This window comes from Procambarus clarkii, chromosome 72 (genome assembly GCF_040958095.1).
Source record: "Procambarus clarkii isolate CNS0578487 chromosome 72, FALCON_Pclarkii_2.0, whole genome shotgun sequence".
NCBI lineage: Eukaryota > Metazoa > Arthropoda > Malacostraca > Decapoda > Cambaridae > Procambarus > Procambarus clarkii.
In genome coordinates, this window is record NC_091221.1 from 7,711,772 (window position 1) to 7,739,738 (window position 27,967).

At 43.8% G+C, this 27,967-nt stretch overlaps 2 protein-coding genes across 3 annotated transcripts in view; one reads left to right on the forward strand and one right to left on the reverse strand.

Moving 5' to 3' along the window:
• Positions 1-27,967, forward strand: part of LOC123773655 (cubilin) — an 87,797-nt gene that overhangs the window by 9,933 nt on the left and 49,897 nt on the right. The window contains exons 2-21 of one of the 2 annotated variants that reach the window (XM_045767477.2): positions 6,140-6,292; positions 6,545-6,721; positions 7,165-7,383; positions 7,720-7,905; positions 8,044-8,232; positions 8,983-9,057; positions 15,007-15,118; positions 15,345-15,474; positions 19,307-19,459; positions 19,709-19,885; positions 20,441-20,659; positions 20,999-21,184; positions 21,323-21,511; positions 22,069-22,210; positions 22,704-22,798; positions 24,777-24,900; positions 26,130-26,342; positions 26,752-26,892; positions 27,344-27,531; positions 27,766-27,940. In XM_045767477.2, the coding sequence (XP_045623433.1) occupies positions 15,021-15,118; positions 15,345-15,474; positions 19,307-19,459; positions 19,709-19,885; positions 20,441-20,659; positions 20,999-21,184; positions 21,323-21,511; positions 22,069-22,210; positions 22,704-22,798; positions 24,777-24,900; positions 26,130-26,342; positions 26,752-26,892; positions 27,344-27,531; positions 27,766-27,940 (2,230 nt within the window). In that variant the 5' untranslated portion in view covers positions 6,140-6,292; positions 6,545-6,721; positions 7,165-7,383; ... (2 more) ...; positions 8,983-9,057; positions 15,007-15,020. Of the gene's footprint in view, positions 1-6,139; positions 6,293-6,544; positions 6,722-7,164; positions 7,384-7,719; positions 7,906-8,043; positions 8,233-8,982; positions 9,058-13,892; positions 13,909-15,006; positions 15,119-15,344; positions 15,475-19,306; positions 19,460-19,708; positions 19,886-20,440; positions 20,660-20,998; positions 21,185-21,322; positions 21,512-22,068; positions 22,211-22,703; positions 22,799-24,776; positions 24,901-26,129; positions 26,343-26,751; positions 26,893-27,343; positions 27,532-27,765; positions 27,941-27,967 lie in introns of those variants that run through there. The other variant, XM_045767476.2, reaches the window with a different exon arrangement.
• Positions 890-1,903, reverse strand: LOC138356419 (sperm acrosomal protein FSA-ACR.1-like). Its single transcript, XM_069312562.1, has one exon. The coding sequence runs from the start codon at positions 1,901-1,903 to the stop codon at positions 890-892; it is 1,014 nt and encodes a 337-aa protein (XP_069168663.1).

Genomic DNA, 27,967 nt, shown 5'->3' on the forward strand with positions numbered 1-27,967 from the left:
TAATTCTTTAATTCTTCTAATATCTCCCTTACCTTCATCATTTTTTTCATCTTCACACTTGGAAACGGTTTGATGACGAGGATCTGGTGGATAATGACGGGAGGAGTGATGGAGGCTGGACGTAGGACTTGATGAAAAGGAAATAGGACTTGATGAATGGGAAATAGGACTTGATGAATGGGAAATATGACTTGATGAATGGGAAATAGGACTTGATGAATGGGAAATATGACTTGATGAAAGAGAAATAGGTCTTTATGAAAGGTAAATAGGACTTGATGAAAGGGAAATAGAACTTGATGAATGGGAAATATGACTTGATGAAAGGTAAATAGGACTTGATGAAAGGGAAATATGACTTAATGAAAGAGAAATAGGACTTGATGAAAGGAAAATAGGACTTGATGGAAGGTAAATAGGACTTGGTGACGTGGAGATCTAGAGGTCACGTGTTGACTATCGCCTAGTCATGTGGCGCCGGCTGTCCGGCCCTTTCTGGCACTGTCCAGTGCCATGCGCTCTTGCTGAGGTGTCAAGGCCAAGCGATGCCGGTCACGTGACGCGTGCGTGGCGCATGCGCGAGTGACGTCATGCGAAAACATCTGGGTCGATTTATAATTTGCTGTCAGGGCGTGTGTGTGTGTGTGTGTGTCGACTCGTGTTTAGATTAACTTCAGGATGTATGTAGAGTCTACCTCCATCACATCGCGCCTTGGCTGTCTCGGTTCGAATCCTTCTGGTAGTTATTGGTGTTGTTTTTCACGTTTGTTTGTTTCTTAGAACTTTTTTCATTTAGACATGTTTTTCTTCAAGGCCAAGTAGTGTCGACCGTAATCTATTTGTGTTAAATTAAAAGTCATCATGGAATTTACATTTTGTATTGTTGAAATTACTTATGGAGTCTAAATTCTCTATGAAGTTTAAATCTTTCATGAATTCTAAATTCCTCATGAAGTCTAAATTCCACATAAAGTCTAAATTCCTCACGAAGTCTAAATTCCTCACGAAGTCTAAAGTTCTCTTTGCCTTGAGGCAACCAATTAAGGCAACCACCTGGGTTCCGATGGTCTGTGATAGGGTGGTCTGTGATGGGGTGGTCCGTGATGGGGTGGTCTGTGATGGGGTGGTCTGTGATGGGGTGGTCTGTGATGGGGTGGTCTGTGATGGGGTGGTCTGTGATGGGGTGGTCCGTGATGGGGTGGTCTGTGATGGGGTGGTCTGTGATGGGGTGGTCTGTGATGGGGTGGTCCGTGATGGGGTGGTCTGTGATGGAGTGGTCCGTGATGGGGTGGTCTGTGATGGGGTGGTCTGTGATGGGGTGGTCTGTGATGGGATGGTCTGTGATGGAGTGGTCTGTGATGGGATGGTCTGTGATGGGGTGGTCTGTGATGGGATGGTCTGTGATGGGATGGTCTGTGATGGGGTGGTCTGTGATGGAGTGGTCTGTGATGGGGTGGTCTGTGATGGAGTGGTCTGTGATGGGGTGGTCTGTGATGGGGTGGTCTGTGATGGGGTGGTCTGTGATGGGGTGGTCTGTAATGGGGTGGTCCGTGATGGGGTGGTCTGTGATGGGGTGGTCTGTGATGGGGTGGTCTGTGATGGAGTGGTCTGTGATGGGGTGGTCTGTGATGGGGTGGTCTGTGATGGGGTGGTCTGTGATGGGGTGGTCTGTGATGGAGTGGTCTGTGATGGGGTGGTCCGTGATGGGGTGGTCTGTGATGGGGTGGTCTGTGATGGGGTGGTCTGTGATGGGGTGGTCTGTGATGGGGTGGTCTGTGATGGAGTGGTCTGTGATGGGATGGTCTGTGATGGAGTGGTCTGTGATGGAGTGGTCTGTGATGGGGTGGTCTGTGATGGGGTGGTCCGTGATGGGGTGGCGTCTCAGCTCTGCTTCAAGGCACATCCTCGGGCCATTTGTCTACGTACTTCACGTAAAGACTTACGATGCAAGTGTGGATCCTGCATGTGAGTTAATAACATGCCAGAGCCTCTGACATGATATATATTGGTATTTCTCATGGTGTGTGTGTGTAATTACCTAAGTGTAGTTACAGGATGAGAGCTACGCTCGTGGTGTCCCGTCTTCCCAGCACTCTTTGTCATATAACGCTTTGAAACTACTGATAGTCTTGGCCTCCACCACTTTCTCACCTAACTTGTTCCAACCGTCTACCACTCTGTTTGCGAAAGTGAATTTTCTTATATTTCTTCGGCATCTGTGTTTAGCTAGTTTATATCTATGACCTCTTGTTCTTAAAGTTCCAGGTCTCAGGAAATCTTCCCTATCGATTTTATCAATTCCTGTTACTATTTTGTATGTAGTGATCATATCACCTCTTTTTCTTCTGTCTTCTAGTTTTGGCATATTTAATGCCTCTAACCTCTCCTCGTAGGTCTTGCCCTTCAGTTCTGGGGGCTACTTAGTAGCATGTCTTTGCACCTTTTCCAGTCTGTTGATGTGCTTCTTAAGATACGGGCACCACACAACCGCTGCATATTCTAGCTTTGGCCTAACAAAAGTCGTGAACAATTTCTTTAGTATATCGCCATCCATGTATTTAAAAGCAGTTCTGAAGTTAGAAAGTGTGGCATAGGCTCCTCGCACAATATTCTTTATGTGGTCCTCAGGTGATAGTTTTCTATCTAGAACCACCCCTAGATCTCTTTCTTTATCAGAATTCTTTAAAGATTTCTCACATAATATATAGATTGTGTGGGGTCTATGTTCTCCTATTCCACATTCCATAACATGGCATTTATTAACATTAAATTCCATTTGCCAAGTGGTGCTCCATATACTTATTTTGTCCAGGTCATTTTGAAGGGCATGACAATCATCAAAGTTTCTTATCCTTCCTATTATCTTAACATCATCAGCAAACATGTTCATATAATTCTGTATACCAACTGGTAGATCATTTATGTAGACAATAAACATCACTGGTGCAAGAACTGAACCCTGTGGTACTCCACTTGTGACATTTCTCCAGTCCGATACATTGCCTCTGATCACTGCCCTCATTTTTCTATCAGTGTGTGTGTGTGTGTGTGTGTGTGTGTGTGTGTGTGTGTGTGTGTGTGTGTGTGTGTGTGTGTGTGTGTGTGTGTGTGTGTGTTTAAGAATACCAGGAAAAAAGTCAACTGTATAATTAATGGTGTTAATGCTAGAAAAGGCAACATCTATATGCTAAAGCTTTGTAGACATGGTGAAGACCACTAAACCAGGAGGGAACGTAGCATCTCTAGACGTGGAATTCCTATTTACGAACGTCCCTGTAGACCCCACTATCAACTTAATGTTAGACAGAATCTGCCATGACAATACTACTCCAAAGCTGGATATTCCAGAGTCTGTCCTTTATAATCTTCTGGAGATTTGCACCAAGATGGTCCCATTCACAACCCCCTCTGGGAGACATATATAGGCAGATAGATGGAGTAGCCATGTGGGTCCCCAATAGGAGTCCTCTTTCCTACCTTCTATATATGGGAACACTAGAAGACACCATCTTCAAAATCACAGGGTTTTGAAGGAGATGGTGCATCTTTGAGGTGATGGGCCTGCACGAGAGGCCCACTCAGTGGCACAGCGTGTAAAATTGGGATCGTGTACATCTGCCAGCTGATGTAAGTAGGCAGGTAGAATTTCCTTCACAAGGTCTTCGGATGCCGAGGAGGAGGACAGGAAGGCTAGTACAGCGATTTGCGTTGCTGTTCGAACTCCGAGGACCCCAAGTCTTACGGGAAGAGAAGCTTGTTTCCACTGTAGGTCATCAAGAGAGAGGTTAAGGGCTTTTTCTAGCATTGATTTCAGTTACAGGTCATACTCACCTAGATTTAGGCTACTGTAGGATGGTGAACACCTCAGAAATTAGGTTAACCTGGGGAGGGACAGACATCTGATGATGAGGTAGAGTGCATCATGAGCATCAATGTCCTCAATCCGCCCATCCATCCTCTTAAGGTCGGCGATTTTCTTATCAAGGTCCTCATCGATGGCTTTCTACCCCAGGGGGATGGGGGCTCCTAGAAGTGTGCTGTCGTCAAGTTGGGTCATATGGATATTTGGCAGAACACCCTCAATTCCCTCTACTACGCCCTGGTTGGAACATATTATTTCACACTTAGAGGGGCTCAGGGTGAGGCCTGAAACTGCACCTTGCTCCTGGATTTTTCTGATGTTCTCCAAGAGGGAGTCTTGGGAACCAGCTAGGGTACCATCATCCAAGAACCAGATGTTAAGCTCGCTGGACAGGACTTCTGTGACTTGTTTGATGACTAAGCAGAAAAGAAGAGTAGCAAGGGGGTCACCCTTTTGGACGCCTTCTCGCGAGTCAATTTCATATTTGCCAAAAAGTAGCTTTAGATCCATACGTAGCATGAATGTACAAAAGGATAGAGGAAAGGGAAATGACGATGAACCCCACGGAGTACAGCATATCCCTCCGCACCAAATTGAAGGCCTTTTTTAAATCTAGCTTGATCAGGGCCTTTTCGTCTGTGATGTTAGCAACGAAAACTATATATATATATATATATATATATATATATATATATATATATATATATATATATATATATATATATATATATATATAAGAGATGCATGAATATTTAAACGAACTATTTAATAATTTAATCATCTGGATATTGCAGTAATATTGGCTAATACTAAAAATAAACTTATTATTAAATCCCCCCACACGCGTAGGTGAGCACACCACACACACACACACACACACACACACACACACACACACACACACACACACACACACACACACACACACACACATACACACACATGTACCCTCGGGACTCAGGAGCTGGAGCACAATCCCAACACTTGGGTGTACATGACTCATGGCTCCGTGTGCATGCACACTTAATGAACCATTCCCCACCTCCTTCCATCCCACCATTCCTTCCTCCCTTCCATTTCCCCTCTCTCTCTCCCCTCCCCCTCCAACAACTTGTACAAGTGTGCTTCATGAAGAAATTCAACAGGTGTGTGGTGGGGGGGATGGGAGGGAGGGTCGTGGCGTGTGATAGGAATAGGGAGGTGAGATGGGGGGCGTGAGCAGGGTTGGACGGGGGTATAGAGGGAGGGGTGGTAGTGAGGGTCAGAAAGGTGGTGGGGGGGTCGCGAGCTGCAGACGTGGCTTATGATAAGCAAATCGTCCAGCTGGACACCTCAAACCATGAATATTTTTCTTCCTTGACATTACTGATCGTGAATGTCGTGATCATATCCACTCCCTCACGATGAACTGCTAAGAATATTTGTAGATCTACCTTATATAATGCTATAATTTGTATTCACTTTAAAAAAAAATACTCTTTTTGGCAAGAGCGAACAAGAATATCATTTAGTTATATGTATTTAGCAATATCGGATATTGTTTCGATAACCATTAACAAAAATCGATAACCATGTGTGTTATCTACTGTTCTTTTGTCTTTAAGTGAGGATAAGTTGGGTTTTGTTTACTTAAAGGGAAATATTTTTGTATTTCTGGTATTAGAAAGGTCTATAACTCAAGACAGTATTTTAATATAATATTCAAGGCCTTCAGGGTTTACCATCCCCGGTCTCATAAAGTTTATTTACTCCATTTTCTGGCTCCAAGAGCTTACCAACCCCATTATAGGTCTCCTAAGTGCGTATCAATATCTGATAGGAATGTATTTAGCTAATGTTGATTAATTCAGTAATAGTTCAATATCATGTTAAAAGTAATATGGAATTTGTAAGTATATCTTAAGTGTGTATTAACATAGTAAGCATATGTTTTTTCACTGTTCGTTAAATCTGTGTTGGTAAAATCAGTATTAAGTCAGAATTCGTTGTCAGCATTTGTTAAAATAGTATTAAAAACTAGTATAAGACATGTTTCAATAAGTCAGGATTGGCTAAAACAGTATTGTTAAGTTTGGTTAATTTTAACGCTGATTCTTATAACCTATAATTGTATTATGTTGATTCGATTCGCTGTCGTGTGTTGGGATTTCCTCCAGACGGGGGTTAGATCCCACCGTATATATGTGCGACGCAGATTCTTCCATATGATTGCTCCTCATGCTAGTGATTTAATGCTGACACTTAAGTTCTCTGACACTGGGGCTTCTCTGTTGCCAGGTGGCAGCAGTCCGCCCGCAGCTGGAAGGCCTACACAACACCGATTTGGGTTTCTTGGTCCGAAACCTGTCTCAGGTGGCACGCACCGTCGCCTCCTTCAACTGGGTCTCCACGAGCATCGCCTTCCTCAACGACACCGTCGCTTCCAGTACGGTGAGTTGCTCCTCCTCCTCTGTGTGGCCAGGTTGGAGGTGGTACAGTTAGGAGAGTTAATTCTTACCACTCATACACCATTATTATTTTAATCATTAGCATCATTATCATCACTAACAACACTATCATTTATAACACAGCCAACACTATCACAGCCATCACCTCAACTACCAGTCACCAACACTACCACTACAAACACCGACACCACTACCACCACTACCATCACCCTAGTCCTCTGTATCATACCAACAGCGTACCACAACGGCTCTGCGTGGCGAGGTGACCAGCATCCGAACGACCTTGCGAGATCGACTGGATCCTCTAGTCGCCAACGTCTCCCGTCTAAGCCAGCAGGTAGCCCTCGTGACTCCCGACGGCGGACAGCACCTGCAGAATATCAACGACGGCCTCACGCGCCTCCAGCAGGAGGTATGTATCCGTGGACCTGCGTCTTCTTCTTCTGGATAGTAGGTGCAGTTTACATGTAGGGTTTGTCCTCCCGATGACTGCACCACCTGCGTCTTTATCGCTCCGGAAGGTGAAGGGCAGGGAAGGTGGTTATTATTAGTTAGAGAGAGAGGTTAGTATTTTAATAGGTACATTTCTGGGATAGATTGGTTTAGGAGGCTTAGACAAATTTGTTAAGGCATGAAGCAACAATTTCTTGATTAGGTGCTACAGACACGGAACACTTAATTAATATGATCATCAGAAAATATGTAAAATAATTTATCATATGTTGAATTAACGTAGGCATGAAACTTAAAAGATGAAAATACAAATTTAAACAAATAAAATCAAGTAAAGCAAATAGATGAAGCAAAATTTCTCGATTCGTCTGTTCATCATTTTCCACAAACTTGCTTTTCAAGGCAACGCAGAGGCAGCAAGCGATACGTAATCTGGAAGAGCGGATCGTTCCCCGGATCCAGGAGAGCGTTGCGTATCTCCAGGGCGCGATAGCCAGCCTTTCAGAGGTTCAGAACAGGCTACAGGCTCTGGAATCTCAAGTCAACACCAATGACAGTACCACGGAAGATTCCAACACCTCTCGGAGTGTTAGGCGAGACATTAGGAAGCTTAAACGTGACGTGAGTGTTATTTTGCATTGACTGGTGGTGCTTTAGAGTGGCAAAATTATCATTTTTAACCGTTTCTGTGCATAAAAGTTTAGTTCTGTCTCTTCAATCCCTTTCTGGTCATATTATCCTTTCCTTCACAACTCTCACCTAATACCATTTTTCCACGTAATTTGACCCATTCACAACCCCCCTCCCTTACCCCCCAACCTGAACCACTCCCCGCTCATAATCCTTAAACCTAGAGAGTATCCAACCCACCCCCTTCCTCCCAGCACGATATTTTTTCCCCATAAAACCCACCCTGTCATCCACCACATGGACGGGCTCAACTCTGGTGTCGTACAGGTGGACCAGCTCAACAGTCGCCTGCTCCTGGACGAGTGCGAGAGCGGGCCGTGTCGCAATGGAGGCACCTGCATTGACAGCTTCCAGAAATTCCGCTGTCTATGCCCCAGTGGTTGGACTGGGAGTACCTGCGACGAAGACAGAAACGAGTGTTATGAGTTGCAAGGCACAGAATTTGGTTGCTAGGTAAGAGAACCTGGTGATAATAGTCAGGTTAGTATGAAGATCCAGTGATAATTGTCAGTTGAGCATAATGTAGAGGCAGCCATTCTGTCTCGTGCACGAGGGTTTAATCTTGATCTGGCGTGGTTTTTGTGTCCTCAGAATGGTGCCAGTTGTCAAAACATCCCCGGAGACTTCAGATGCGAGTGTCGACCTGGCTTTTACGGAGTCCACTGCGAGCTGACCAGCAACAACTGCACTGCCGCCACAGGGACGGAATTGTGTGGTCCTCACATGGAGTGCATACCTTCCACAAGAGGCCGCTTTCCCTACTACTGCATCTGCGACAAGGTGGGTCGGTTTGCAGCGGATTGTGGCTTGATCTTTTGGGTAATAATGCCATCATAAATTCTGTGATGGGCGTGTATGAAAGTGCAGACCACTTTAGTCACAATAACTTGACTGAAGATATGATGAGCCAAGCAGACATCAGAAGACGAAGGCACGACGACGTTTCGGCCCGTCCTGGAACGAAACGGCATTATTACACTGCTTGATAAGGGGCCAGGACGGACCGAAACTTCGTCGTTTCTTCACTTTCTGATATGTGGTTTTGGTCGTGTATTGGTATTGTTTTGTTCCATGGGCGTTCTCTTGTGGTTGTCAACAGAACACCTTAGCCATTTTTTAAGATTGTCCAGGTTTCTCTGAGCAATACTGTCAATGAGTTTACGAACCGTGAGTGTGTAGGGTATCCTTGGAGAGAGAGTGAGTCCTGTGCTGGACGTCCGCGTGGAGAGACCTGTGCTGGACGTCCGCGTGGAGAGTTCTGTGCTGGACGTCCGCATGGAGAGTCCTGTGCTGGACGTCCGCATGGAGAGACCTGTGCTGGACGTCCGCGTGGAGAGTCCTGTGCTGGACGTCTGCATGGGGAGTCCTGTGCTGGACCTCAATGTGAAGAGTCCTATGCCTTTATATATTGTTTAACCTGCGCTTGAAGTAATCCCCGAATTCCGCGTCTATCACATTACCCAGTAATTAGTTAAATTGACCAACTAAAGTGACAGTATATGATGTTGTTAATGGTGTGATGTGTTTCAGATTGCGGAGGACACGTTAACATCTCTTACAGTGGCGCCTTGGAGACGATCAGATCACTGGATGCAGATAATGACGGTAAGATGCAAAAAATCTTCGCGGGGGAGATAAGGAGATGTATATAGAACATAGGAAACAGAACACAGTGAACATAACAGTAAAAAATCATAATTATAGTGTTATAATACAATCAACATAGTAAATAGGACACAGAAAACAGAACAAATCGAAAAATAGCATGAAACACACAAACAGATAACTCATGCCACCCATACGGGGCGTGCCAACGGGAAACATAATGGAAAACACATAACACAGGGCAGCAATACATAATGACAATGAGTACAAGCATACAAAGAACGCAAAACAAAGGAACACACACATGAGACAAACACAACCACCCAGCACACAAACCCGACCACCACAAACAGAGGACGCCTAACCGCCAAACAGAGAAAACACCCACGCACCTGATACATCAGGAGAGATACAGACATATCACACAACAACACCAGCACACCCATACCCCCCCCATACACACAATACCCGCCATACAACAAGGCAACCAAGAGGCAAGCGCCCCATACACTTCACGACAACCAAAAATTTCAAACCCCGGAAAACAACAAAGCGCCCAAAGGATCAAAACCGCCCACGAGTACACCAGAGGGGTACACAGGACCACCTCCCGACAACGACCCAGGTCAAGCAAAAAACTAAGCCTCATAGAGCAATAAAACAACCCCAAAGAGTTTAAGCCCTAACACCAAACTCCTCCGAACTGACCCCTAAAACAAAGCCAACGCCTTCAAATAGACATCAGAAATACCAATTCCGACCCTATGAAACCCTGAGACACAACGTAGACCGACGAACCGGATGATACCGGCCACGCCACACATAACGATACACTAAACCCTCCAGAGCGCGAGCCCTCCGCCGATCCAACAGAGAACACTGTGCAACAAACCAGACCCGCGACAGAACCTTACAAGACAGTATTGATTGATAAAGATTAAGCCACCCCAAGAGGTAGCACGGGCATGAATAGCTCGTAAGCTGTGGCCCTTATGAGCCATTACCAGTATCAAAAGATGATACTGGAGATTTGTGGAAGTGCGACTGCACCCTGCGTGACGGGAGATGTCTCCCACACAATTGATGAAGATTAAGCCATCCAAAAGGTGACACGGGCATGAATAGCCCATAAGTGGTGGCCCTTTTGAGCCATAACCAGTATCAGTAGATGATACTGTAGATCTGTGGAGGTGCGACTGCACCCTGCGTGACGGGAGATGTCTCCCGTCCAAGACACGACAAGCGCCCACTGATAAATAGTCAGGGCCCGTTGCATCAACATCCCCACAGCCACGCCCACCCCTCACGAAACTGCATCCCAATTAAACTCCAAAGACTGCACATACCACCTGAACCACGTAATCCCCAGAACCCGAATAGATTGAACCACCGGAAACCACGATCCAGACCACATCAAACGAGAGGCCCAACCCCAGAAGATAAGACTTCCCACGATTGACCAAAGCCCTTGTAGCCGACTCAAACTGAAGCACTAGATCCTGAACCACAGTCACAGAACCCTCAGAAGCAACAAACAAGACTGTGTCGTCTGCGTAACTACAAATCTTGAGGGACAAACCATTCGGTAAACTCGGCGAAACAACCGAATGACAAGCACGCACAGCCCGAACAAAGGGCTCCAGAAACAGAATATAGAGAAGCACCGACAGAGGACACTCTTGTCGAACCGAACGCCGAACAGCGAAGGGAACACCGAGGAACCCATTGACACACACCCTACTACTACAACCAGCGTACAACATCCGTATCCAACCCACAAACTGGGGCAGGAAACCAAATCTCTCCAAGACCCGCAAAACAAACCCAATTGGCACTCGATCAAAAGCCTTGGATCAATCCAAGCTGATCATGGCCACGGGAACACCAAACTCCTCCACATAAAGGAGCAAATCCCGGAAAAGGGAATTGCACTGCAGCTGGAACACCATAAAACTGACTCCAAGAAATCACCGAGCGCAAACGTCCAGCCAACAACTTGGAAACAATCTTGTAGTCCACATTTAGCAATGTAATAGGCTGCCAATTCGCAAAAAAAACGTAAGTACCCCGGCTTTGAAAGAAGCCGCACAAGACCATCATTTTGCGAATCGAACAGAATCGATATGAGTGAAGAACTTAAGCTTATAACCGTTTGGACGTTGTTGTTCAAGATTTAGCTACACGGAACAAAAAGTTCCAAGCAGCATGGGTATGGTGAGCAAGTCAAACTTACCTGGCACAGATGTGGTGAGCCCTTTGTACTTACCTGGCACAGGAGATGTGGTGAGCCTTTTGTACTTACCTGGCACAGGAGATGTGGTGAGCCCCTATATCTCTCTCTCGCTCCTCCTCCCCTTCCTACCTCCCATCTCTAACCCCCGTCCCTGGCACAGGAGATGTGGTGAGCCCAGTCGTACTTACCTGGCACAGGTGATGTGATCCGAATCGGACAGAGAATAACTGAAGAAATCGAACCATCTCCAAAAAATCGGCACCAAGCACATCCCAAAACTCGACAAAGAACTCCATTGGAAACCCATCCGACCCCGGAACCCTACCACGACGAAAGGGCCGCACAACCCCCCAAAGCTCCGAAGGGCTAAACTCCCGCAAAAGACCCACACAATCCATCTCCGACAACCGGGTGCACAGTGTTGGAGGAAGGACCCCATCAACCCCGCAACCGCCCTATACAAAGACTCCAATTCGCTGGGCACATAATGCACCCACCCCCAAAAGGCTGCGATCGCACCACCACAGTCCCCCCTGACCAACCACCTCCCACTCTGGGCTCCGTACCCCAAGCGACCCACATACGAGATCTCCAGGAGGGTCCACAACACACCCTCCACCTCCCGGCACCGACGGGACACACCCTCACCATCACATACACTCGCATCAGGCTCCAACTTTCGCACCGAAGGCCCCGGTCCCCGGAGCGACCACTCCTGGCCGTCTTCCGGCGATTCGTCTGAGAGCCAGGTTGACCCGGAGCAGCAGAGGCTGAAGGACGACGAGAGGGGCGGCCCCCTTCAAAGAACTCATCCGCCTCCAAGGGCAGAAGCACACACCATTCCAGTGGCGCACCAGAATCTGGCGCGACAAAACAGGGTCATGTCCCACCGAAGCGTCAACATCTATGATGACGGCAACCAGAGGAGGATGCACCTCCACATGCTTGACCACCTTATTACTGCCCACACCAGGGGAGCCCACAGACACCGGAAACGGCACGTCAGCACCAGTGGGGCGCACCGCACCCACAATGTCAATATCACCGGCAGGTTCAGGGGGAGGGGTAGTGTGGTGGGGTGGTAGTGAAGTGGGTGGTAGTGTGGTGTCTGTTAGTGTAGTGGGTGTTAATGTGTTGTCTAATAGTGTAGTGAGGGTTAGTGTGGTGTCTAGTAGTGTAGTGGGTGTTAATGTGTTGTCTAATAGTGTAGTGAAAGTTAGTGTGATGTCTAGTAGTGTAGTGGGTGTTAGTGTGGTGTCTGGTAGCATTGTGTCTAGTAGTGTAGTGGGTGTTAGTGTGGTGTCTGTTAGTGTAGTGTGGTGTCTAGTAGTGTAGTGAGGGTTAGTGTGGTGTCTGGTAGTGTGGTGTCTGGTAATGTGGGTGGGTGTTAGTGTGGTGTCTGGTAGTGTAGTGGGTGTTAGTGTGGTGTCTGGTAATGTGGTGAGTGGTAGTAAAGTGAGTGGTAGTGTAGTGGGTGTTAGTGTGGTGTCTGGTAGTGGGTGTTAGTGTAGTGTCTGGTGGTGTAGTGGGTGTTAGTGTGGCGTCTAGTAGTGTAGTGGGTGTTAGTGTGGTGTTTGGTAGTGTAGTGGGTGGTAGTGTGGTGTCTAGTAGTGTAGTGGGTGTTAGTGTGGTGTTTGGTAGTGTAGTGGGTGGTAGTGTACTGAGTGGTAGTGTACTGAGTGGTAGTGTGGTGTCTGGTAGTGTAGTGGGTGGTACTGTAGTGGGTGGTAGTAGTGTGGTGAGTGGTAGTGTGGTGTCTGGTAGTGTGGTGGGTGGTAGTGTGGTGTCTGGTAGTGTGGTGTCTGGTAGTGTGGTGAGTGGTAGTATGGTGTCTGGGAGTGTGATGGGTGGTAGTGTGGTACCTTGTAGTATGGTACCTAGTACAGTGTGGTATCTGGTAGTGCCTGTGGTGTTGGGGGCGTAGCCCGTAGAGCGACACCGCTGGGGGAGGAGCTGCACCTCTCTCAGGTTCCCTGGTTCGAGCCCTCTCGCCTGACACCGGATCCGGCCCTCCCGATCACCTCTCGTTAAATACATTTATATATCCCCCCATTTAGCATCGCATTTTCTAGTATCGTTTATGTTAACTTTGGACACGTTTTCTACGTTGATTAATTGTTTACAGGAAAAGTTATTGATCCGGATTTGCTTATATATACACCATTATGTTGGATCTCAGTTTGTTAATACATAATTTCTTCCTAATTGTCAGCTGCTATTAGCCACATAATTATGTTCAAAACGTGTGAATCTAAACTGAGATAAGGTCCAGTACAGAAAATTTCTGTATGAATATAAACCTTTGATACAGTTGAATATTCTTGGTGGCAGCGACTGGGGGTATATTGCTTACATAAACCATGTAACATATCCCCCTATATCTCTCTCTCGCTCCTCCTCCCCTTCCTACCTCCCATCTCTAACCCCCGTCCCTCCCCTATGGAATAGGAGTGCCAGAAATGCCACGGTGCCCCAGCTGCATTTAGTGGTAAGTGACCCTCCCGGCCTGAGGCAGTGTCCTGTGAATGGTGGTTTAGTTCGGTGGTTACCCCGGGCTAACAAGGTGTTGAGGGTTGTTGTGTAGCAGCCAGAGAGACCTGGATGAACAGAGAGTGTGTGTAAGTCTTTGGAGGTTACTGCTAGTTAGGTGTATATTTTAATTTTGTTTATTTACTATGCCCCGCATTTATTAGTCCTATGTTAATAATTCATGTAGTGAAGATAATATATTAACATTATTAAAGGGGCAATAATTTCGAAAGAATTATTTGTAAAATATACACAATAACTAGTTTATATGCTAAACAATCTAGTCAGCAAATTTATTTCCAAATATCACTTAGAATCATATTTCAGAGAGAAAAAACTACAGGCATTTATTTTTATTTGCTTTTGTAATATAGGAATATTTGGCATCGAAATTCTTGGAATACTCTGCGTGTTTTTTTCTCCAATACTCGTGTCACAGGGCTCACACTCACAGACAAAACAGAGGAGACGCAGTTTAGACACACGGTAAGAACCAACAAGGTGGTTTCCACACGTCTCCAAGGCGTCGTACAAGGTGTTTCTCACTTGTCACGACTGTTGCAATTTTCTCCTAAAAGCATTTTTCTCGCTTGGTGGCGAAACCGGGTTTAAAGCGCGCGTCTGGTATTTACCAGGACGCTCGTTCGAATCCCCCGTTTGACCATGGCGACACAACGCGTTCCTGTCATACTTGTGCAACCACCGACACAAACGTTAAACTTAAGGATTCACATACATTCCAAAGTACAAAAAAATACAAGAGACCTTAGACATTTTCGGTAGAAAAAAATATCTGAACGGAACTAACATTCATCTGAAACTCCACATTTGTAAGTTCAAACATACACCCGAAAATACACATTACCGGTACAAAATAATGCCCCCATTATACGGTATAACGGTACCATCAAGATATAATGTGCGCACCCACTACAATCAACACCTTAATACACACATGCAGTACAATAAACACCTCGTAATACACAATTCCGTACAAACAATTCATAATTCAAGCACTCTGTACAATCAACTGTTCACCATACACTCTCATTACAATCAACGTTTCACAATATTCACAGTACAATCAACACATCACATTATACACTCTAACTTTACAATTAATGCCTTAAAATACACACTGCCTATATCTAATGTATGTATACAGATCAACTCTCATCTTCCGACAGAGAGGCTGTAAGGGATGCAGGAGACGAGAGTGATGGTATCCCGGGCCCTGGTGATAGTGTCCTGCACTCTGGTGATAGTGACTCAGCCTACAGCTGCGTTTCTCAGTGATAGGTGAGTAATAACCTTATAACTATCATTACACCATCTTTCCCCAAGTCACCATAATGTAATCTTCCTTTCACTATCATATGCTCTCATAATACTATTATGCTCCCTTAAAATACTATTATGTTCCTTCGTGATCATGGGCTTTGAGTTTATGGCCTATCAACCTCATGAGGATTCTTTAAGACTATCAAAATAGGTTGTGGTTGATCAGTTTAATTATTTTTGACAGGCCGAGGGTCCATTGCGAGTCTGGACACTTGCGGTTGGACGCAGGTGCGGGCAAAAACATCTCCCTCCGCACCCAGGGATCCGGTGCTGTCGTCATCAATGGCGTCGACGTGGCCGGCTCCTTGACGTTGGTGAGTACCTGTATCTTGTGCTTGGTTATATACGACATAGTAAACACGTCAGCACAGGGAAGAGCAGGATGGGCAGACTGCATATTTCAACCAATGCCAAGAACCTTTGATTCAATTTTATATGAGACTGGTATAAATTTGAGAAGCAGGCGAGGTGAAACTGAAGAACGCGAAACTAGAACACCTGAAATACAGAAATCAACGAGCCATAGTCAGGCAGTACCTTTCCTGCATGTCAGTATGTTCTGACAGCCCATCCTCATGTCTAGTTAGTACTTATAGAAACGGTGAGGACCATCTTATATATATATGACGTGATGGGCAATCAGAAAGTAGATATTGTTACTACTAAAATTGGGCAAACCCGAAAAGGTTTTGTATTTATGTTGCAAAGACGACCTAAACTATCCTAACCTATCCTTCCTAGGCCTAATACACGCTATATGAGGCCTAAAATAGGAATATTTCTTTGTTTTTTCCGGAATCTTATAAAGTGAACAGTACCAAATTCTACTATTTAAATGCCTTAGTACGGCATTTGTACTATGGTGCACATAGTTGCAAAAAGTACTATCTAAACAGGAGGACGGATTGACCAGACGAAGTCTAACGAGATGAGGCGGGACGGCAAAACGATACAAGTAGGTGTAAGGTGATGAAAAGGAGGACCAGGGAACGGGATACCATCCAGGTGGGAAAAAATCAAAAAGGGAAACCAGAATACAGAATTAATAGATGAAGCCCCCAAAACAAGGTTAATGTTAGTGGCGTATGATAAAACTGGTTTCCATCCGAACAGCTGTCAGTAACCTAAGGAAAAATCATTCAAAACAGTTTACACCACCTACGTAAGACCAGTCATGGAATATGCAACCCTGACTTGGAGTAACCGCCTCAGAAAGCACACAGTCAAGATCCTAAAACACACTTAACGTTGCATAAAAGTTATTCACAAAAATCCGTAGAGGTTCAAAGTAAAGTTTGAGAAGCTGCAAAAAGAGAACACAGAAAAAATACAAGAGAGAGGAAACATGATTGAGACATACAACATATTTAGAGACACGAGAGGGGAGAAATGGAGGAAAATTTGCATTGAATAACGGTTGAAGGAGAGGGATGGGTGAACGCTAGAGACATATCTGCCATATTGCAGTGGGAAAATATTTATTTTACCTATGAGTAGTTAAAAAACTAGACGAAAGATGGTCAATTTTATTACCAGTTTATTTGTAAATATATTGTGTCAGGATAAAAGTTGGTCTGGAGCCAATGTATTAAACAGCAGTCAGTTGAAAATACCAAGACCAAGAGCTGAAGCTATATCTTGAGTGAACAAAATAAAAAAAACAGTACTCTCACCCACACACACTTTGGGAGAGAGTAGAATAACACTAGCGGCCTATGCCAGGTTGGCCAACATAAGAACGGCCTTTAGAAACTTGTGTAAGGAATCCTTCAGAACCATGTATATCACGTATGTCAGACCAATCCTGGAGTATGCAGCTCCAGCATGGAGTCTGTCTCGTCAAACATAAGGCTAAATTGAAGAAGGTTCAGAGGTTTGCCACCAGACTAGTGCCCGAACTGGGGGACATGAGCTATGAAGAAAGACTACAGGAATTAAACCTCACGTCGCTGGAAGACAGAAGAGTTAGGGGGACATGATCACCACATACAAGATTCTCAAGGAAATTGATAGGGTAGACAAAGTCGAGGTAATTTATTTAACACAAGGGGCAAACGCACTAGGGGACACAGGTGGAAACTGAGTGCCCAAATGAGCCATAAAGACATTAGAAAGATTTTTTTTAGTGTCAGAGTAGTGAACAAATGGAATGCATTAGGAAGTGATGTGGTGGAGGCACACTCCATACACAGTTTCAAGTGTAGATATGATAGGGCCCAATAGGCTCAGGAACCTCTATAACAGTTGAGAGGCGGGACCAAAGAGCCGGAGCTCAACCCTCTGAACCACAACTAGATGAGTACATACACACACACGTCCATAATCAGAGGTAACAAATATAAAGATATTGAAACAATTTATTGAAAGCAACAATGAAAAAAAGTACATGCTTAAATAAACCTCACTTGAACCTAATTGAAATACGGATTCAGATGATGCACTAAATAAAGAAAATGTTCAATTACAACAGCAACAAAAATTTGTAAATAAGTTCAACAGTTATAAAAGTTCGACATCAAATACAAAAGTTACTATAGCAAATCATTCTAATATAAACACATATTCACTCACAATTAGAGATGACAATTTTAAATACTGTAGATAATCATCTTAATATAGCTTCGTCTAAATTGATAGTTTTCTAAATCTAATCCTCCTTGATTGGTCATCATTATGCACTTCTTAACTCTTCTAATCATATCCTTTTTCTTTCTTCTCTTCTCTTCTTCTCTCTCCTTCTTCTTATTATCTTTATCGTCGTCTATATCATCATCTTCGTCATCATCATTCTTGCCGTCGCCGTTATCGTCTTTACAATCATACAAATTATATATATATATATATATATATATATATATATATATATATATATATATATATATATATATATATATATATATATATATATATATATATATATATGTCGTACCTAGTAGCCAGAACGCACTTCTCAGCCTACTATGCAAGGCCCGATTTGCCTAATTAGCCAAGTTTTCATGAATTAATTGTTTTTCGACTACCTAACCTACCTAACCTAACCTAACTTTTTCGGCTACCTAACCAAACCTAACCCATAAAGATAGGTTAGGTTAGGTTAGGTAGGGTTGGTTAGGTTCGGTCATATATCTACGATAATTTTAACTCCAATAAAAAAAATTGACCTCATACATAATGAAATGGGTAGCTTTATCATTTCATAAGAAAAAAAAATAGAAAAAATATATTAATTAAGGAAAACTTGGCTTATTAGGCAAATCGGGCCTTGAATAGTAGGCCAAAAAGTGAGTTCTGGCTACTAGGTACGACATATATATATATATATATATATATATATATATATATATATATATATATATATATATATATATATATATATATATATATATATAATATTGTACCTAGTAGCCAGAACGCAGTACTTGGCATACTATGCAAGGCCCAATTTGCCTAATAAGCAAAGTTTTCCTGAATTTATATATTTTTGTATATTTTTCTTATGAAACGATAAAACTATCAATTTCATTATCTATGAGTTAATTTGTTTTAGTTTGAGTTAAAACTAACGTAGATATATGACCGAACCTACCCTACCTAACCTAACCTACCTTAAGGGGTAATATTTTTGTATTTCTGGAATTAAAAAGATCTGTAACTCAAGACAGTATTTTAATATAATATTCAAGGCCTTCAGGGTTTACCATCCCCGTCTTGTAGAGTTTATTACTCCATTTTCTGCCTCGAAGAGCTTACCAACCCCACTATAGGTCTACCAGGGCGTATCAACCCCCATTACCATTCGATTAGCTGTCGTGTGTTAGGATTTCCTTCAGACGGAGGTTAGATCCCATCGTATATATGTGATGCAAACTTTCCTATGTGATTGATCCTCATGCTAGTGAGCAGGATACCTGACCAACCAGGCTGTGATTCAAACGTCAGGCTGCGAGCAGTCGCGTCAAACAGCCTGGTTAACCAGTCCAGCAACGAGGAGACCTGGTCAACGACCGGGCCGCGGGGACGCTAAGCCCCGGAAACACCTCAAGGTAGTGACTAAATGCTGACATTTTCAGAGTGTCTGCCTCAGCTGCTCTTCAATTACGGCGCTGACACTTAAGTTCTCTGACACTGGGGCTTCTCTGTTGCCAGGTGGCAGCAGTCCGCCCGCAGCTGGAAGGCCTACACAACACCGATTTGGGTTTCTTGGTCCGAAACCTGTCTCAGGTGGCACGCACCGTCGCCTCCTTCAACTGGGTCTCCACGAGCATCGCCTTCCTCAACGACACCGTCGCTTCCAGTACGGTGAGTTGCTCCTCCTCCTCTGTGTGGCCAGGTTGGAGGTGGTAGAGTTAGGAGAGTTAATTCTTACCACTCATCTACCATTAATATTTTAATCATTAGCATCATTATCATCACTAACAACACTATCCTTTATAACACAGCCAACACTATCACAGCCATCACCGCAACTACCAGTCACCAACACTACCATTACAAACACCGACACCACTACCACTACCATCACCCTAGTCCTCTGTACCATACCAACAGCGTACCACAACGGCTCTGCGTGGCGAGGTGACCAGCATCCGAACGACCTTGCGAGATCGACTGGATCCTCTAGTCGCCAACGTCTCCCGTCTAAGCCAGCAGGTAGCCCTCGTGACTCCCGACGGCGGACAGCACCTGCAGAATATCAACGACGTCCTCACGCGCCTCCAGCAGGAGGTATGTATCAAATTAGTTAAAATGTATACAAAATAATAATATCGGAGATTATTAAAAATCAAGTTCAACTAAAGAGACCTACAAAATTTCCTTGAAAGATATGAGATCCCTGACAACTTTCTTGGTGGATCACGAAATTAATGTGTAAACAACGGAGTCGAAGATTCACATGTTCAACTCTAGTCTAATTTTCGCAATATAAATCAGTTCCAAGGTGTAAGGTTAAGTCTGAATGAGTTAGAGAGAGAAGTTAGTGCAGTGGAGCGCTGCAAGTTAATAGGTACAACATTTATAGAATAGATTGGTTTTGGAGGCTTAGACGAATTTGTTAATGCATGAAGCAACAATTTCTTAATTAGGTACGACGGACACGGAACACTTGAAATGATCATCAGAAAATATATAAAATAATTTATTATATGTTGAATTAACGTGAGAATGAAACATAAAAGATGTAAATACAAATTTAGACAAATAAAATCAAGTAAAGCAAATAGATGAAGCAAAAATTCTCTATTCGTCTGTTCATCATTTTCCACAAACTTGCTTTTCCAGGCAACGCAGAGGCAGCAAGCGATACGTAATCTGGAAGAGCGGACCGTTCCCCGGATCCAGGAGAGCGTTGCGCATCTCCAGGGAGCGGTAGCCAGCCTTCCAGAGGTCCAGAACAGGCTACAGGCTCTGGAATCTCAAGTCAACACCAATGACAGTACCACGGATGATTCCAACACCTCTCGGAGTGTTAGGCGAGACATTAGGAAGCTTAAACGTGACGTGAGTGTATTTTTTACATTGAGTGGTGGTGCTTCAGAGTAGCAAAATTATCATTTTTGACCGTGTCTGTGCGGAAAAGTTTAGTTCTGTCTCTTCAATCCCTTTCTGGTCATATTATCCTTTCCTTCACAACTCTCACCTAATACCATTTTTCCACGTAATTTGACCCATTCACAACCCCCTCCCTTACCCCCCAACCTGAACCACTCCCCGCTCATAATCCTTAAACCTTCTAGAGAGTATCCAACCCACCCCCTTCCTCCCGGCACGATATTTTTTCCCCATAAAAATCACCCTGTCATCCACCACATGGACGGGCTCATCTCTGGTGTCGTACAGGTGAACCAGCTCAAGAGTCGCCTGCTCCTGGACGAGTGCGAGAGTGGGCCGTGTCGCAATGGAGGCACCTGCATTGACGGCTTCCAGAAATTCCACTGTCTCTGCCCCAGTGGTTGGAAAGGGGGTAACTGCGACGAAGACGTTAACGAGTGTTACGAGTTGCAAGGCACAGAATCTGGTTGCCAGGTAAGAGGAACTGGTGATAATAGCCAGCTTAGCATGAAGATCCGGTGATAATTGTCAGTTGAGCATAATTTACACGCAACCATTCTGTCTAGTGCACGAGGGTTGAATCTTGATCAGGCGTGGTTTTTGTGTCCTCAGAACGGTGCCAGTTGTCGAAACATCCCCGGAGACTTCCGATGCGTATGTCGACCTGGCTTCTACGGAATCCACTGCGAACTGACCAGCAACAACTGCACTGCCGCCACTGGGACGGAGTTGTGTGGTGCTCACGGGATCTGCATCCCTTCCGCAAGAGGCCGGTTCCCCTACTCCTGCATCTGCGACGAGGTGGGTCAGTTCGCTGTGGATTGTGGCTTGATCTTTTGGATAATAATGGTATCATAAAGTCTGTAATGGGCGTGTATGAAAGTGCAGACCACTTCAGTCACAATAACGTCGGTGAAGATATGATGACCCAAGCAGACATCAGAAGACGAAGGCACGACGACGTTTCGGTCCGTCCTGGAACAGAACGGCATAATTAAACGGCTTGATAAGGGTCCTGGACGGACCGAAACGTCGTCGTTTCCTCACTTTCTGATGTGTGGTTTTGGTCGTGTATGAAAGTATTGTTTTGTTCCACGGGCGTTCTCTTGTGGTTGTCAATGGAACACCTTAGCCATTGTTTAAGGTTGTCCAGGTTGCTTTGAGCATTACCATCAATGTCACTCAAAATTGCAATCTTAATTCTGAATGCAGGATTCCTGTTTCATTTTGAACCATCAAATTTCGCCCTTTTACACACAGTGAACTATTTAAAAGCACTTTCAGTCATTTAGATCTCACAGAGCATAATGAACACCTCTACTCCTCCTTCTTCTACCCTCCTGCTCCTCCTCCAAAAGGGCTGGAAGTCAGGAAACGACACCCCAGCGTGCGTCGACGTAGACGAGTGTAGGTCTACCAGCAGGCCGCACTGTTCCACGAATCCTCTAGTTCAGTGTGTCAACTATCCCGGGGGGTTCACCTGCGGCCCTTGTCCTCAAGGTCAGTACACAAGAAATTAGATTTAAAGAAATTTACAGAAGACGTATATTGGCCTTCTTGTAAACTGTTCTCCTGGACAAGGAGATGTTAACCTTGAGATATACTCCGCTTCTTGGTATATTATATATATATATATATATATATATATATATATATATATATATATATATATATATATATATATATATATATATATATATATATATATATAATATAATATTACCGTGTTTACGCACTCCTTTCCTAACTATCAAAGGTAGATATAACAAAAATAGGCCAGGAGTCATTGCATTGAATAACTAAAGTGGTGGCTAGAAGGGCAGAATCCAAGAGCTAAATCTCGTTCTTGCAGGCACAAAAAGGTGATTCACGAACAAGAACTCTTCATCCAAGTTATCTCGCGTTACAGAGGTACTAAATGAAGATAGAACCAAATAACATCCGCACTACTTATAACTCCATCACTATTTGCTTTCTGGTTCTGTTCTTCCAGGTTATAGTGGCGATGGATTTGTGTGTAGCGACGTGAATGAGTGTGACATTAACAACGGCGGGTGTTCCCCCTACAGCATCTGCTACAACACAGTGGTAAGTGAGAGAGAGAGAGAGAGAGAGAGAGAGAGAGAGAGAGAGAGAGAGAGAGAGAGAGAGAGAGAGAGAGAGAGAGAGAGAGAGAGAGAGAGAGAGAGAGACAGAGAGAGAGAGAGAGAGACAGAGAGAGAGAGAGAGAGAGAGAGAGAGAGAGAGAGAGAGAGAGAGAGAGAGAGAGAGAGAGAGAGAGAATACGTACTCCAGAGCCAAATGGAGAAAGAAGCAGGAATTTACACGTAAAATATACTATTATTAATAAAATCTGTGATATTTTTAGTGCCTTGTATCAGTAGTCATCACATGCTGGCATTAAAATAATGAAATCTTAACAGCTGCCAAATATCTCTCTCTCTCTCTCCAATCGCAAAAGCTGATTATAACTTTTTCTGTTTTTTAATATCTGTAATTTTTGTTTTCATATTTTTCCCTTGTATTCCTCCTTGGCCTCAAATGGTCGTAAAGGTCGACTCTCCACAGATGTTATATCTGTCACTTTGCATATGATTGAACAGTGGCTTTTTTTATTAATATATCAACCTGTCCTCTCACACGTAATAAATCAACTTCTCTCTCACCTAATACATCGTATTTTTAATAGATTTGACCAATGCATCAAAATTGCCAGAGTTTTAGTTAAAATTAATGCCCTGTAATAAAGACGGTTTCTGAACGTGTGCCTCGATGGACAACTCGTCCTCAGCCTAGGCTCGTTCAGGATGTGGCCAACCCCAAAGAAACATTCATATATTACAGCATTGTATAGTAAAAATCATTTTTTTCATATATATAAATTAATATTATTTTAAATTTCGTACATAGGGCATAGATTAGTTTGGGTTTAATTGTTGGTGGCAATTATATGCATTTTCTGTATGTGAGGGGGAAGCATTTAGAAACGTGAATCATCAAACCATCTTCAAACTATGTTAGTCCAAGTGTTTGTAGTCCAAAACCTGTATTTTTATATATAAAGTATTACTATAACGTATTATAATTTAGCGTATAGTTAGGCCTAGGTTAGGTAAGGTGTTGTTAGGATTCTCTTAGCAATTCTTTGAACATGCAGTATACAGTTGAAGCATTTACTAAGCTGTGACGTTCGAAAAAACGTTCGAACGGGGGACGGGTTGTTTATAGTTGGACTCGACTTGAGTCGAGCATTTTGGTTTAGCGCCGTCTCTCGATTTGACGAGCATCAAATTTGATTTTGTGTGTGTGTGTAACTAACAGCTCGTCCTCATATACATTAGTAAAATTCTAGTTAGTTGAGCCGTCAACTTTCCTGTTTATGAATGGAAAATACTTTACATATAATTCACAACTTATTGCACCCAAATTTTGCTTGAATAGTGCTTCACTCTTGCGTTCGAATCGTACCTCTCTAAATGCTTCGCTCACGAACTGGAAAATGCCAGTGTTTAATAACAGAAGTAAAACACTCAACCAAACCTATCCTTGACTTAAATATACACAAAATTATACATTAATACTATTTTAAATTAAACTATATCGTTTTCGAGCATGCAGTATGTTAAAACTGACGAATGCGTCTATGGGGGTGGGGGAGTTGTCCACCAGCTTGTACGACTCTGGTTCAACAAGAATCGTGAACAAGAGCCACAAGAACCTTGGACGAGGAAAACATCAACATTGCCATGTTTTAATTTAACAAAATCACCGCAATTTTTACGTTTGGAAAGCAGGCGACAAATGACCTAACCACACACCAGAGTATGAGGAGACAACGACGTTTCGGTCTGTCCTGAACCACTATCATAATCGACTTGATAATGATCCAGGACGGACCGAACCGTCGTCGTCTCCTCATCCCCTAGTGTGTGGTTTGGTCATTGTATCTCCACCCACGTTTTGACTCATCGTCTGCACAACGCACCAAAATTACTGAGCAAGAACGGGTCTAGATGGCACGCTAAAGCACGTTCAGTTGATCCTGAGGATCTTGTTCCTTCTGCAGGGTGGCCGTCGTTGTGGGCCGTGTGCTGCAGGCTACACCGGCGACGGAGTTACCTGCTACCAGGCCCCTTCACCCTGCCAAAGGTCGCCCTGTCACTACCTCGCTCGCTGCTTTGACGATCCCAGTGAGTATTATTATTATTATCTAATTCAGGTCTTCTTTTGCAGTATTTTTCTTGCTTTATTTAGTTTTGAAATTCAGTTTTGTATTTTTATTCTGTTCATTAGATACTTTTATATGTTGACCAGACCACACACTAGAAAGTGAAGGGACGACGACGTTTTGGTCCGTCCTGGACCTTTCTCAAGTAGATTGTGAGAATGGTCACAATTGTGTTCGATTGTGTGGTCTGGTCAACATATTTCAACCACGTTATCGTGACTCATCGTCTGCATACTTTTATATAATTTAGTTCGTTTATTAGATTTGCTTGTTGACATTACTTTATCTGTAACTTGTTGCTTTCTCTTTACTTCCTATTTGGTTTTATTTCCCTAATATAAATCATTATATTGTTGCTACGCTGTTGCTTTATTATACAACAAAATCGTATTATGGATTAGCAACGGATGTTATCGTACAAGAATGATGTGATTATACAAAAAAATATTATCATACAACATTTGGTCTTTAAATCACGATGTTTATTCGAACATCGGAGATCCTGGGGGCAGATTCACGAAAGCACTTACACAAGCACTTACGAACGTGTACATCTTTCCTCAATCTTTGACGGCTTTCGTTACATTTATTAAACAGTTTACAAGCATGAAAACTTGCCAATCAACTGTTGTTATTGTTATAAACAGCCTCCTGGTGCTTCGGAGCTCATTAACTGTTTAATAATTGGAAACAAAGCCGTCAAAGATTGAGAAAAGATGTACAGGTTCGTAAGTGTTTGCGTAAGTGCTTTCGTGAATCTGGCGCCAGGAAGTAACCATTGTGCTAGGTCATAGCACATGTGTTGACTACTTATAACACGTGCTTGGTTACATTTACTCGTGTTTCCATACCTAGCATATGACTGTAAACATTAGCTTCGAAACTACCGACCTGTGATAGTAACATTTACATGGAACTAAAACCTGTAATTCTATTGCCAGCATTTATGTTTTTATTATATTTATGTAGCATGCCGTTGACAAGTAAATATAAAAATAAAGTGGTTAGGCACCATTCCTTCCCATCCCCCGTCCCATCTCAAACCCTTATCCCTATCCCTTCCCAGTGGTATATAGTCGTAATGGCTAGGTGCTTACTGCTTACGGGCTATTCATGCCCGTGCTACATCTTGGGTGGCTTAATCTTCATCAGTCAATCGATGCTCTCTCCTGATCGTTTCCTTCCATTCAGGAATATCGCCGACCTACGTCCAGTGTATATGCCCAAGTGGGTATCAAGGACAAGGCTTCGGGTTCCACGGATGTACTCTGATATCGTCGCCTTCGGGAGGCAGCGAGGTGCAGCCCGTCACCAACTGGTGTGCTGTTTCACAATGCATGAACGGAGGCACCTGCGTTCAGTCCCCGTCCACCTACACCTGCATCTGTACACCTGGGTATACAGGTGAGGTTCCCAAGGTGTTGATAGACGTTTCACTCTGCATTAACGGAAGCACCTGCATCTAGTCCTCTTTCACCCGCATTTGTACACCTGGGTGTACAAATGCGGGTCCTGATGCTTTTACAGATGCAATTGCTGTTGCAGCCTTTGCCTGTAACTACAGGAAAAGGGCTGTAACAGCCTGCCTGAAGATACAGGCAGAGGCCATTTGCTTGATGCAGGTAACTGTAGTAGCTTCATAATATATAAAATACATTGTGTAAATCTCTAAGAAATATATACAATATGTACAATATATACACATTAAGACATACGAATAAATATATTTTGGGGGAATAATTTACTTGTGATTTGTTTTTAATTAGTCACTCAATTATCCGCTTTTTTTTTATTTTTTAATGCTTCCGAACAGGACGTAACTGCGAAGTAGACTTCGACGAGTGTTCGAGCAGCCCCTGCCTCCACGGGGGCACCTGCACGCAAGGGATCAACAGCTACACCTGTAGCTGCCCCTCGAGCCACACAGGCGACAGGTGTCAGACGGAGAACGAGAGTGAGTAGTGAGGAAGATGGGGTTATGTTGATCCTTATGAGCGAGTGAGGGTGGAGGACGGGAATGTGGGATGCAACTTCTACCTCATCTTTGTTTCTCATTCTTCTGGTTCTTATAGCTCTCTTCTTCCTTTTCTTTGGTTCCCGCAAGCATGTCCTCTACTCTTTCACTTCCGTTCAACTGAGGGGAATCAATTCCACACTAATAAAGACACAAATGTTCATATGTTAACGTTCTAAACTACATAATTATATTTTTATAGTGCGTATTGGAGCATATGTATGAGAGAGAACGGCGTAGCCAATTCTTTATAGAAAGTAGATCTACATTAAAGCTACAAAAGTTGAACCTTAACTACATGCATTCCTCCCGTAGACTAAAGTGCTTCGTTACAGTTTATGGACTACGTCTAAGAGCTTAAGACATTGTTGACACCCTCTATTTGACACAGGATGTGGCGGGCTTATTTCCGGTACTGGCGGCGTGATTGCGTACCCAGGGGCACAAGGCGTCTTCTACAACCACAACATCAGCTGTGCTTGGCGGTTAATCGTCCCTCGGGGCAAGGTTATCAACATAACCTTCAACAACTTCCATCTGGAGGGAGGCAGAGGCGGTTGTAGGTTTGACTGGCTGCAGGTAAAGGATTATATAAAAATTATTTGCTTTCCATTGTATTATATATGATTTTTTTTATTTAAAACTAATATTGAAATTTGATCAAATCGAACCTCGCCTACCAAACGTAACCAGTGAGGAGTTCTCACCGTCCTTTAAGTGGTTGGGCACCATCCAAATCCTTATCTTGATCCCTTCCTAGTGCAATATAGTCTTAATGGCTTGGCGCTTTCTCCTGATAATTGTGTCTCTCAGATCCACGATGGGAGGGACAGCCAAGAACGGATGATCGGACGGTTCTGTGGCACCCGTCTCCCAGGCACTAATGGCACTATCGTCAGCACACACAACTACCTTTACCTGTGGTTTAGGAGCGATCACTCCCGGGCCGGCTATGGCTTCAACTTCACCTGGAACGCTACGGACCCAGGTGAAGTTGTCCTGTGGAAACTTGTGG